This window comes from Megascapheus bottae, chromosome 4 (genome assembly GCF_031878675.1).
Source record: "Megascapheus bottae isolate mThoBot1 chromosome 4, mThoBot2.hap1, whole genome shotgun sequence".
In the NCBI taxonomy this organism is placed as follows: domain Eukaryota; kingdom Metazoa; phylum Chordata; class Mammalia; order Rodentia; family Geomyidae; genus Megascapheus; species Megascapheus bottae.
The window spans coordinates 56,962,238-56,976,348 of record NC_143512.1 but is presented as its reverse complement, the minus strand read 5'-3'; the positions used below and the strand labels follow the sequence as shown (position 1 = coordinate 56,976,348).

The following is a 14,111-nucleotide window of genomic DNA, read 5'->3' as shown; positions in this document are numbered from 1 at the left end:
TGTTCCATAGAATCTTCTGGAAGTTCAGAGGCCTGGAGGAAGAGCTTTACTTTTAGCTGTCCAATGCCTGAAACTGCATACTCGTGAAAAACCGTTTACTTCCCATGCCCCACACCAGAGCTTTCCTTTGTGGTAACACTTACTAATGGAACTTTGGTGTCGATTTTTAATAGTCCACAGTCTTTAGCGTCTGCACTGATAAATATTGATTGTGAATTCCATTCCCATCTTCCCACGCTTCTTGCTCTCTGTTTCTTTCTTTAAGTTATTTATTTATTTTTATTATCTGTATAGGGGGTTACAGTTACATTCGTCAGGTAGTAGGTGTCTTTGTTTCATTTCTAAAAACAAATAGGTCATCATTTAGAAAGGAAAATAAAGAGGCAGGCTATTTTTGACAGCTCTCCTTGGGATCAATACAAGTCTATACCTATATCTATATATAGATGGATATGACATTTGTCCCAACACTTTCATCCTCTAAAATTGATCTCTTCTGAAAGAAAATAGGATAATTTTCAAGGAGCTCTGATAGTTTCCCTTCCTTTGACATGGTCTTAACTGCCTGTCCAAAAGACATACCAAGTGGTCATGCCAGGATGTGCAAGACATTCAGAAGTAGATGTCTTCTGTCAGACCCTGTACTTTGGTGGCTTGGGGTCATGACAGAGTTAGAAAGGATGAATAGCATGGGAATTGCATAGGGAATCCCCTGAAGAAATACAGTGATTTAAGAATTTAGAATTTTGAAGATACTAGGCATGTATTTAAATTTTGTCTTTACTCATCACTCTCCAGCTGTGAGATACTTACTAGATCCTCAGAAATATTTTTTGTCAGTCCTGGACCTGAGCACTGTCCTTGGACTTTCACAAGGCTAGAGCTCTACCACTTGAGCCATAGCATCATTTCCAGCTTTTTCTATGTATATGGTACTGAGGAATTGAACCCGGGTCTTCGTGCATGCTAGGAGCACTCTACCACTAGGCCAAACTCCCGGCCCCCTCAGAAATCTTTGAAAGCAAAGGTATTAGTAACAATCTGCTGAAAAATTCTATAAGGATAGAGAAGACAATGTAACATGAATATGAAATGTTTAACATGGTTCCAAGACCCAAAGAGTTTTTATTTTAGAGGTGATTGCTATGATTTCCTGGTAAATATGAATGACAATAATGATCAAGTCTTTCGAGTCTTTTTATGCAATTATTTGAGAAACTGTACATAAAGACTTTCTTTCAATTTTCTTAATAGGTATTCTAAATTACTGTTTGGCATACAATGTTGGTCTCCCAGATGCACAAATATTTTCTGGTCCTTCAAATGATCAGTTTGGCTATGCAGTGCAGCAGTTTATAAATCCAAAAGGCAACTGGTAAGAATATTCTCTTATTCTCATAACAAAGTACAATCTACCTCTATTTAATATTTAACTAATTTTTATTTGAATGTATGAATATATTATTAATTGATAATCCTCAACTATTTTCATTGTATAATCTGCCTTTGATAAGTAGATAAGTAGAGTTGATAAGTACAGATTGGTAATTAATGGACTATTTTAACAATTTTTAAAAAGAAAATTTTCTCAGAATATCCCATAATGAATTAATAATTCCAGTTTGACTGTTAGGTTAACAGATAAATGATGACTGAAGACAGACAGAAAGACAGGAAGATAGATAATATTGTCTTCACTTCTGATTATATGAGCTGATATTTGTATGCTTTTATAATGATATTTAGGGATCATTTCTAGATAATAAAATTGCTCCCTAAATTTTCTTCTGCAAAGCTTTGACCATTCCTTTCATTCTGATTGTGTTCCTCTCTCCATGTGGTAAATAGTCCTTAGAGATATCAATGGGAAAGTTGCAATCATGCCTTTCTCTAGAACATTTAGCATTTTTTATTTTGCTCCCACATGGCCTCAGCTTTTTAAAGCTAGGTACGGATTGCATTTATAGACAATATATAGCTTTATAACAACTACTTTAATGAAATTGGAAATGCATATATTATTTATGTAGATTTTATAGTCATATTTATATATTTGCATGTACTTGTATATATTTATTTACTTATTTATACTTACTGCTAGTTTAAGTTTCTCACAACACTGTTGCAAGTGAACTTGAGGGAATCAGATATTCTTGTAAACTTCATTTAGGAAGAACTACAGGTCCTCCTTTGTGGTCTCCTGGTGGTCCCATCACTGAAAGATTATCTTCCTGTTGTAGCAGAAGCTTAGACTCTGTCCCCAGCACTTGGCTTTTGATGCCTTGATCACTACCTTATAGAACATTTTCGAGACAGTTTTGTGATATACACGTATACATTTATTAATTGAAGTTCTATACTCAAAACAACTGAATTCAAAACTATATTCTAAAATCCAAGTTGTTGGGATTGTACTGGAGCAAGCTTGTCTGTGTGATTATGGAGCAAAGTGAAATCCTCATGGGAGAGGGTTGTGTGTCCCCGAAGCCATTAGAATGAGGTGAGGTAAGTTGCAATGGGGAGATGAGATTTAATGACAGTGAGAAGTTGGAAAGCAGTGTATGTTGGAGATAGTCTGTTAGGCATTGTGAAGCTCCCAAATTAGTTGTTGTATCTCTATTAATTGTCAACTTTTTCTTTGATAACTATAAAATAGTAAGAACCTAGAAAATGAAGCTCTCAGCAACTCACAATTCTATAGAACGAGGCCTGACTTCCCACAGATTTCAGCCTCAGGTATCTTTAGTAACTAATAGATAGGTAAAAGTAAAATGAAATAAAACAAGTATTTGATTCTGCAGACCAGTTAATGGCCAAAAAAGTCTTGACTCCTCCTTTGGCCTTTCTAGCGTATTTCATTCACAAACTAAGCTCATTGATGTATCAACAAAATATGGGCGATGTCTACACACTTCCTCTTGTTTCTCTGGTGGATGTCAGCATCTGGTCTTGCGGATGCTGCAGCCACAGCTTCTCAACCTGTCTCCTGCTTACCCATATTTCTACCACATCATTTTTACTCCTACGGTGTTACTTCCTCTGTGCCTGGAGCTCAGAAGTCCTACTTCCAAGTTATTGACAGTGGTACATGTGTTTAATGACTTACAAGAAACTTTCTTAAGAACTCTAATGGGTATACAGGAACGCAGCTATCTAAGGACAACTTTAAGTTGAATTTGAGGTTATTCTTTTTTTAGAAACAGTGTAAATTTAAAAGAAAAAGCCACCATTACTAATAGATGTTAACATAGATGAGAAGCTTATTGCATGTTAGAAGAGAATGCAGATACCGGTCAAGTTGCTGATTAGAAGGTAAGTAAGACTGAAAGGACAAGTTGTTGAGAGGAACCTTTCAAGTAGAGTCCTTGGGAAAAAAGGGGGAGCTATCTCCCCTGTTTTTCTCTAACATTCTCTGTAAAGCATTCAAGTAATTGTTGAAAGACAAGTCAGATACTATCAAGTTTCTCATGCTGATAGAATAAGATCAAGACTGAGGACAGCAGACATTTCTAAATCCTGCCTCGGTCTTCTCATTCCTGAAAGAAAGATAAACACATGACAATGGCTCTTGGGAAACAAAATTTCATTCTGTTAGTATCCTGACTAGTGCTATGAATATGGAGCTTTCTGATGAGGTATATTAAATGCAGAAGGTCACGGCCTGTCCTCTCTCCAGCTGGTATCTAAACTCCATCAGGCATGAGTGGGTCCCACCATGCTGTGGACATGTATGACCTGAGAAGCTGAAGTCTGTGGAGGTGAGAATCAGGAAGGAAGAGAACAAAGCTGGCAGGACAGCCTACTACCCTTTCTATGATCCTGTCTTACAAATCAAACAAACAAAGGAGGACAAGAGCAAAAACTTGTAACCCACTGTAGACAAGACTTTCTATGAAATGCAGACAGTACAAAACACAGACCTTGATTTTAAGGACCACGGAATGATGACTGAGAAAGATTCGTATGCCAAGCAAGCAACCATGAATAACAAAATTGGATGCCAATCTCTTGTCTGACAGAGTCTGTGTGCCTTCCGTGCCCCTAGCTGTATTGACTCAATATTAAGATCTCATTATCTCTTTCCAAGGTCTGGAACTCCAGAGAGACAAAGTTTCTTCACAAGCTCTGTCACTTTGCCAGTATGCCTTGGCTCTGAGGATGGGGCTATAGCCAAGTTCTGGACCACAGTTCTGCCATGTCAGTGCTAGGTGGGTCACAGTGAAGACCGGCAGCCTTTGTAACACTCAAGGAAAAGAATCTGGAAGTCTGGATCCAGAATTGCCTATTTGTTTTGACAATTGGCTCTGGGCCCTTCCCCACTCCTAATTTATGACAATCGCACAGACATTATGGAAATAGCAGATGTGGGAAGGATTGTTTCAACATTAGCTTTCTTCTGATCTTAATGAAGTTAACGTTTGGCCCAGAATATGGTAATACTATGAATTCCTTTAATAAGCTGTGAGTCTTTTCCCCTGAGTATAACATCATATGTGCACATGTGCAAACACACACACACACACACACACACACACACACACACACACACACACACACTGTTTCCTTTGCTCTTTCATTGCTCTTCCTCGAGCTGAAGTGAGATTTTGGTTCCTGCTTCTTCTGCCTCTTTTTCCTCTCTGTATACCTATTTTAGGCCCTAATTCATCTTTCAGTCCATTCCTTCCCAACAACTCTCTTAAGGTCCTCGTCTGAGTTCTTAAATCACAATGTTATTTTTAAAATATAGTTTTAGCTGGTTCCATGTGTCTTGTGTTTCTCAGAATTAATACATGTATTTTAAATCAGAATCTATTTGATTTTTTTAACAAAGCAATCCGACTCTTTACTAGTTTTATGTGTTGGACATTTTATTATACTCGTAGCAAATAGTGGTGACATGCCTTTGATAATTCTCAAGTGCACTTAACAGTCTCAAGCAGGCTGGATAGTTTTAAAGGCAGGATGACTTCACAAGCAAACACCAGAGGAGCTCCCTGGCTGTAAGTAAAATTGTGCTCTGCTCTTCCCTGGGGATGGCGGAGGAGGACCAGCCTGCCCCCGAGTTTTTATTCTATACACAGGATGTTCTGATGCGGATGATGCAATCTGTATCACAAACAATCTGAGATATGTTTAAAATCATTTCCTGGGCTTGTGGTGATACTCACTGTTTCTGTTTGTGTTCTTTGAAGGGGTGGCCCTGAGAACAATCTGAGCTCCTTCTATGACTAAACCATTTCAAAAGTGCAGTCACTTTTGTTATGAGGACAGACTGAGGATAGGGTATTTCCTATGTGTTCTAGTTCCTTAAGAAAAGAAAACATAGAACAAGCATGTCATACAAAAATATTTCTAAATCTATCTATGCAATAACATTGTATTGTAGTTTTATATATTTTTTAGTTTAGAAGAGGTTTGCTAATGCTCTGAGTGTAAATAAGATACTATCTTCCTACAATATGCCTATAGAAGAATTTGAAACAAAAATGTTATTCCCTAGCAAACCCAAAGGAAAACTGCAATAGATTATTTGATAATAACCAAGCACTTTCTGTATCAAACACATTATACTCAAATAACCCTACAAGCTTTTTTTCATATATTTTTATTGTAATTAATAGAAGGGTTACATTATTTTCATCAGATAGAAGGTACATTACTTCACAAATATTGATACCCTTTCTCATGTCCTGTTTCCCATTTCCCTCCCTCCTCCCCCTTCACAATTTGATTCTCCCTTCTCTCTCCTATTTCAAATAACCAATTAAACATATATAAAATATATCAAATAATAAGGTGAAATATTGTAACAATATGAGATAACCAAGGGACAGTAAAAGAGATGAGAGATAACATAGTACATTAAGGACAACAATCACTCATTATATGGCTTTTGTTTCTTTATCCTGGAGGTCCTTCCATTTAGCATCATACTATATGGCCTTATATATCTAGATTTTGTTCTATTGTAAATCTCTGCTAGGAGAGCCCAAGGTTCCTACTGATTATGACAAATGAGGGAGACTATTGAGCCTATATTCCTTTGAGTCTGGCTTACTTCACTTAATATGATTTTTTCTAAGTTTTTCCATTTCCTTACAAATGGGGCAATGTTATTCCTTCTGACAGCAGCATAGTATTCCATTGTCCCTACAAACTTTTTATACCCTCTTCCAATGAAAGAACCAAAACTTAGAAAATTTAGGTACTTTACCTAAGACTTGGGAAGGACTAATAATAAAATTAGGCAAACTAATGCTAAACAGAAATAAGATGACCCAAATAAACATATTTTATGTAATCATTCAAGGAAGCCATGACAGAATATAGTTAATAATCCTAAGAAAGACCTAAATTTTATTTTTGCATCAACTTTACAATGCAAGGTAAGGGTCAGATTTCACAATTAATTACCCCACTGATCTTTTGTTGGCTTTACCATGGAATGTTGTCTGGGCCTGCCAATAGCTGCCATTCACCTTTTCATCCTCTCATAAACAGGGGCTCTTTACAGTAGTATTTCCCAGTGTCCTCATTACTCTCTGGGTGACAACTTCTCCAGAGCACAGAGCAAGGATAAGGTAAAGCCTTTTGAGACCTAAAGTATCACATATATGAGGGACTCTTACTAGTACCTCATCAAATTACAGAAAGAAAATCCAATTCCTCCTTCCTTCCTCCATTCTGGACACAGGTTTCAGTATGCACATACAAATATATAAGCACAGGTAGACGCATGTTTATGATCTTTCCTGGGGGATTTACTGTTCCCATAATGATCCATGAAATTCCTTATGCCACAGATCAGTCATGGGTTGAAAAGCTTTCTTCTGTGATCATGTTTAAATATCCATTTCAAAATGAAGCTCATTGATAAAACGAAGGGCTTTTACATACTCTGCTTTCCAGCATCCAGTTGTCAGAAGCATTTCTATCCATGTCTATCTGAAGAGTACCTGGGAGATGCTAGGTGGCACAGGTGGAAGCTATTTGTTAATTGTTTTATGGCTGAGATTATTGGAAGACTAAAAGATTTCTCAGTGAACTTAATAACATGGAAATAATGTGGGATTGGTAAGAAAGAGCATGGATGCTGATCTAAGCTTTGTTGTCACATAGACATTCAGAGTCAGTTTCTTTACATGGAAATAGAAATAGTTATAACCACACATAATATCTATAAGGATCAAAGTACTTTATAAACTATAATGCAATTTTCAATGTTCTTAGTATTCTATTTATTAATTACTGATAAAATATCCAGCTACCAAGACACCAAAGATAATGGATCACAGTTTTAATTTCTGAAATATTTTGCTCTTTTAAAAAATAACATATACCTACCTAGAACAAATCATGCTACGTAAGGTAAGACAAGCTCAGAGAGACAAATGGAAGATGTTTTCTCTCATATGTGGAAGCTAGATCTAAAATATAAATGGGCATGGTAACCTATACTGGACTATAGGATTCCCACACGGATTAAATGAATTTACCCTTAGGGAAGGAACCCAAAGCTGTAACTTACCTGAACATTCAAACTACTATTTATTAAACAAAAAGCAATTGGGAGAGGTCCAAGAATGGAAATATGTATCATCACCATGCTTTATGGTGAACATTCAGCTTTTGATTTTAACTTCAGAAAAACTGCATGTTGGATAACTTGAAATAACAGTTTTTGTCTATTCTTTTGCTTCTGGTACAAAAACTGATTTCTAGGGGTTCTGGTGAGACAGAAAAAGAAGCTTTCAATGTTTTAGCAGTAATGAGGTTGGTGGTCTTTGCATCGTGAGCCTCATGGACTGTGAGAGTTTTAGCCATTCAACTGTTAGGCAAAACATGGCAGCCAAAGAAGTCTAAGGCTGTGGTACTAAAACTGGCTATCGACATAAGCCAAAGAATTTAAATATTAAAATTGTAATAATGCTACTTCCCAACATATACCTAGAAGATTAACTCTACCTGTCTTTCCCCTTCCCTAAGAGATGTATAATCTTCACCTATGAAATCTTTCCATCACAAATTTCTTTGCTATTTACTAGAAGGAAGCAGATTATCAGTTAGAGCTCGTCAGACAATTTGTGATGTCAGTTGTGTGGATGACAGAATGAACAATATTTTCATTCATTAAAGGCTTCAGAGTTTCTCACAGCAATGTAGCTAGCATATACAATACTTCTAATCACAAGTAAAATATCCCCTTGGATATCCAATGGAGCTAATTTAAAATGTAGCACACTAAACTCTGGAGTTTCCCTTACCTCAGGATCTTTCTCTGATTATAGTCTTCCCGTTTTTGATCATGGTGACCAGTTTCTTTTATTTTTTCAGCTCCATGTTTTGGGATCATTCTTCACCTTCCTTACCTCCTTCCTTTCCTTCCTTCCTTCCTTCCTTCCTTCCTTCCTTCCTTCCTTCCTTCCTTCCTTCCTTCCTTCCTTCCTTCCTTCTTTCCTGCCTTCTTTTCTTCTCTCATTATTACTTCCTCATATAATTCTCAACCCTATCCCTTAACAAATCCCACTGGTCTTACTTTCACAAGCTGTCTAAAATAGAACCAAGCATACCACTTGTACTTCTACCAGTGAGAGCTTCCCATCATCTCTTGTCTGGATTATCTCAATTACCATCGAAGGAGTTCATCTCTGCTCTAATAAAATCAATTTCAACAGCAAAGTCTTCAGAAACCCTAAAATGTCAGTTTTTTGTCAGATGTGACAGAAAATGCTTCAAAGACCTTCTTTTTTGACTCAGGGGAAAAAGGCAAAAAGCTTTTAATTGCCTACAAATTTCTGTATGATCTGGATCCTGAGTCAGCCTATACTTATCTCCGTCCTGTACTCTTGTTCCAGTCACAGATATTTTGCATTTGTTCCAACAGCCTGATTTCTTTTACTAGGTTCTATAGCTCTTTCCTTTACTTCCTTCAAGATTTTGCCTGAACATTACCTCTTGGTGAGGCTTTCATTGACCATTTTAGTAAAAACTACACTACCCTCTGTCCTGTTCTCTTTACTGTATTGTTTTATTTTCCCTCCAAAGCACTGATCAGTATCACTATAGTAAATATCACTATATTTACTAGCTATTTTCTTCCAGGAAAATGTAATCTCTGAGACCGCAGGTCTTTGATTTATTCGCTAATATATCTCCAGTGTCCAGATACCAATGTGGTGCATAATAGGTCTCTTCTACATGTTCAGCTTCACAGGTTGTGTACCTCACACAGTGCACACAGTCTACAGGACAGTGTGCCCTTTGGAGTCATGTAACACTGGGCTTGGGCGCTGTCCCTGAACTCTTCGGCTCAAGGCTACCACTCTACCCCTTGAGCCACAGCACCACTTCTGCATTTCCAGTGATTAATTGGAGATAAGAGTCTCAAGGTCTTTAAGTGCCCAAGCTGGCTTTGAACTGCGATCCTCAGATCTCAGCCTCCTAAGTAGCTAGGATTACAGGCATAAGCCACGGTGCCTGGCTTGTTACATTGAATTCAACAAAATGTTTTGCCATAATATTTTAGGTATACTTCCATCAGTAACTTTGAGGGAAAAAATCCTTGGTATTGAAAGAACACTTGGAGAGTTTGGAATCCCACAGACAAAAGGAAGATATTTATAACAGCCTCTGATTGTGGCTTTAAGACTATATCCTACCTTCACTACCATAAATACTGTTTACTGGCTAAACAAAGCACTTTGGATTCCACTGTAGGTGGGCAAATTGGCTACATTTTGGGAGTCTACATAATCATTGTTTTCCCACAAGATAATTGAACGGTAAATGTTATTTAAAGTAGTCTTGGAAGAGTTCCCAGTTTCAACTGTAGGAAAAAAGAAGTTTATATCTTGGGATTTTGTTTTGCTTTGAGAAACAACATGCATAATGTTTTTTTTTCTCAAGAAACATTTTTATTATTTCTCAGCCTTCAGACCTATAAAATGGCATAGTTCACCAATCACAGATTGGATGGTTTCAATATACAATTTACTTTCTCATACTTCTGAAGAATCCCTGTATCTGGATTATATTAGAGTTGATTGCTAGTGAGATCTTTCTTCTTTGCTTGGAGATAGCTCCCTTCTCTATACTCTATGACTGATCTACTGTGTACATTTGGGAGAAGATCTCTTCTTATAAAGACACTGTTTCAATGGAATTAGGACCCCATATTATAACCCCATTTGATATTATCTCTTTAAAACCTCTGTATACACATTGGGTACTATACTTTCAACATGTAAATTTAATAAAGTACAATGAAGTCTACAAAATTACTAGTTACTAAAAAAATCAGCTTCTTTGATTAAGTTTTGAGATTTTTCTATAAGAAAAATATTTCTTTTTTCAAACTGTTATGAATTTTTTATTTTATTTCATTCATTGGCACAACTCTGAATGAAGCTTTTCCTTTGTCTGGCTGAAAAATTAAATTAAATCCACTGCTTCAAAGTTCCATTGTTCAGAAAGACTTGCCTGCCCAGTGATGCTCTTCCTTGATAACATTCCGTCCTGGTATGTCTCTTCCAGCCAACAGTGAATCCGTAAAAGTTTATAGATTAAGAATACCAGCCTCCCTAACTTCCTGTCTGATTAATTTAAGACTGTCATAATTCCCTGGGAGTGGCTATAGGCTGTGATGTCATGGGTGGTGGTTATGAGGGTGAGCTGTAAGGAAAAGGTTCCATGGAGGCCTCAGCGTAGGAATGAAGAAGACACTCTCCAGACTTTGCCAATAAAGAAGATGGGCCGTGATCTGGAAACTTTCCTGTGCTCACCGGCATGCCTGGGAGGCAACTTTCTAATGTGTTTCACCCTATTTATGTAATGAGTCACACAGGGTAGGATACCCTTGTTCTTCAACAGTCACCACAGCAGTCTGCTTTGCTGCTGTTTTAAACCTGTCTCAGGTTCATATTTTAATATCATACAGTACTTAGATTTCTTTCTGTAGTTCAGAGAATTTCAACTGCTTGCACATCTTCCTTCTTGACTGGCATGTAGCTGAGCAGATGCCTGCCTGCTGGAGGTTCTGGGGATCAATAGGTCAACTTTAGGTCAGACCTTTTGTTTCTCAAGGGTCTGTCTTGTGCTGTGGTGAGGGTGTGTGGAAATGCACATCATAGAAGTCACTTGAATTACCTAATTTGGTATGACCCAGACATTTCCTGTCCTTATCTGACATTGAAAGTAGCACAGCCTGGGATCCACTTGAGCAAGTGATCCCACAGGCCAAGCCCCTCCGTACCACACAGCCATGCAGTAATGCCCAGTAATGTTGACCTGACTCTCCACTTCCAAGTTTCTTCTCCATGCTAGCGCCCAACTTATCTGATCAGGTATTTTTGCAATCCAGGACCTGTGCTAGGCCTTTCTGCTGCTCAAAGGATGGAGAATAGTTCGAGGGCTAAGAACCTGGGTTTCTAATTCAGGTACACTTGGGTAAAGTGGAGATAACACAATCTCAGATGTGTCTTTTAGATTAAATTAACTCTGGGAAGCCCCATATCCACTACAAAATGCTATGCCATTCACTTTAATCAATCAGAATCCTCAGAATGCCCAGTGTTAGGGTATCAGTTCCCATAACTGCTGTTTTCTATAATGTCTTCTACAATCTTTCTCTATTTTCTCAGCACTTGTTTAAAGTACATATTTAATTGATAGTGGTAACTTTTCAAGGGAGATGCTCATGAAATCATTGAAATTACATTTCATAATCTCATCCTTTCCAAATTTGACAAGCCAAGAGACCTATCAAACAAATTGTGCTTCCATTCACAGAACATTGCAGTGTAATGCACCTGCTGTAGTTTCTAATGATCAAACAGTTCCATAGCTGTTCTCTGTGGTCAGTATCATGCAGTGAGCCCTTGTGCAGGGAACAGCATACTCTCCAGATGGAGAAGATCTTCAGGAAACAAAATGAAGCAAGGGAAGGATGTGAGCACCAGCCTCATCCTGTATTCCAGATACAAACCTGTCAATACTCTAAGTATCTAAGACACTTGAATAATGCATCTGTGCCCCAGATGAACTAACTAGAACAGAAGAACTCAAAGGAAAAGGTTATTTGCTGCTTTGGGGTTTTAATATGATTTCATTTCAGAGGTGTGCAGCTTTTGTCTGCCCTGAGACATCTGAATATTTATTACATCTTTGTGTGCCACAGGAAAATGATCAATACAGTCAGACAATGACAGCAGCCTCTCTGAAGCACAACCCTCTGTCAGGTCATGTATCAAATGATCTTGTGAACACCATGGAGCCCTCAAGTTAGGTGCTCCTGACTCCTGCTAGAATGATGCGAACCCATGTGGGAGCTTCTAGCCACATGTAGCTCCTGAGTCCTTCAAATGTTAATTATTCATATCAAGGAATGCTCATCATTTAAAATGTGTGCTAAATTCAAGCAGTTCATTACAAGTTTTTATATTCACAACATGCTAGTTAAGCGATACCAAGTTAAATAAAAATGCTATTAAAATTAATTTCACCTACCTGGATACTGGTCATTTATTTCTGTCTTCCTAGTAGAGATTGATTATGAAGGATCAAGGTTCAAGACCAGCCCTGAAAAAAAATATTGGTAAGACCAAGTCTAAATCAGAAACTGGACATTTTAGCACATGACTATCTCCAACTTATGGAAGACTACAATCAGGAGAATCATAGTTCAAAGCCAATGCCTGGGTCTTGTGGCAAGAAATACTGCCATAGGACCCCATCTGAACCAAAACAAGCTGAGTGTGATGGTGTGTTCTCATGGGACGTGTACACTGGGATGTGTGAATAGGAAGATTTCAGAGCAACACAAGCAAAAGAAGGAGACCCTAGCTCAAAAATAGTTGGAAAACCAATTATTAGTGGTGTGGGTCATATGGTAGAACACCTGCCTAGCAGTTATGAAGTCCTGAATTCAAACCCTAGCATCACCAAAAACTAATATTTTTATCTGCAGCTTATTTTTTATTAAAATTAATAATTAAATTTCTAGTAAAATTAGTGTATTCATTTAAATTTTATTTGATTAATAATTTTTATTTTAAGTTTACTTACCTTGAGTTATTAATTTTAATTATATTATTAATGCCATCTCATTAATTTTATTGTTACCTATAAATATTAATTCTATTACAGGTTATTTTCATTGGGATCTCATGAACTAAGGAGAAAGAAAGAAGGTCAATTGTATAACATAAAATTGTGTGATTTTCACAGAGCTATAGTCAATTGTGTCTTTATTCATGATCATTTTTGTGGGTTGGTCCTGGGGGCTTGAACTCAGAAGCTGGATGCTGTCCCTGTGATTTTTATGCTCTAGGCTAAGATTCTACCACTTGGGCTACAGCTCCACTTCCAGGTTTTTTTGGTGTTTAATTGGAGATAATTTCAGACTTCCTTGCCAAAGCTGGCTTTGAACTGTAATCCTCAGTATTTAAGGTTACAGGTGTGAGCCACTAGTGCCACATTCAGCTTTTTTTTAACAGATCATACTTACTTACCATAATACAAGTAATGGGAAAATGCTGTTTCCAGGTTACTGGTTGGTTCACCATGGACTGGCTTTCCTCAGAACCGGATGGGAGATGTGTACAAATGCCCTGTTGGCCAGACCATCACCACCTGTGAAAAACTGAATCTGCAAGGTAAGATTTTTCCTTGAATACCATGACATTTATCATACACATGACTAAAAATAACAGAAAAAATATCTTTTATTCTCCCTTAAAGAAATATAGACAGAAATACATTTATCTCTTTAGTCCTAGGACACCAATTGTATCCAATTTCCAAAATCATTTGAAGACTGATTTGACCAAGGTACATGGGATTTATGATATCCACAGATCATAGACTGATTCCCACAACCTTTAGTATCATTTTGCTGATTTATTTTCTCCATATCCATATGCATCTCCCTTTTTCTCTTTGGGTACAGACATATCAGATGTAGGGCTGAATTTGGAGATGCCAATGAATCGGATGCTTTGGATGATATCTAAGTGATCACAGTATAACAAACACTTGAAATTATTATTTTTTTTGGCCAGTCCTGGGCTTGAACATTGTCCTTGGATTTTCTCAAGGTTAGAGCTCTACCACTT

General features: G+C 37.4%; 1 protein-coding gene across 1 annotated transcript in view; it reads left to right on the top strand.

Moving 5' to 3' along the window:
• Positions 1-1,310: 1,310 nt before the first annotated feature.
• Positions 1,311-14,111, top strand: part of Itga2 (integrin subunit alpha 2) — a 71,305-nt gene continuing 58,504 nt past the window's right edge. The window contains exons 1-2 of the mRNA XM_090331955.1: positions 1,311-1,375; positions 13,543-13,652. Of these exons, the coding sequence (XP_090188081.1) occupies positions 13,586-13,652 (67 nt within the window). The 5' untranslated portion in view covers positions 1,311-1,375; positions 13,543-13,585. The remainder of the gene's footprint in view (positions 1,376-13,542; positions 13,653-14,111) is intronic.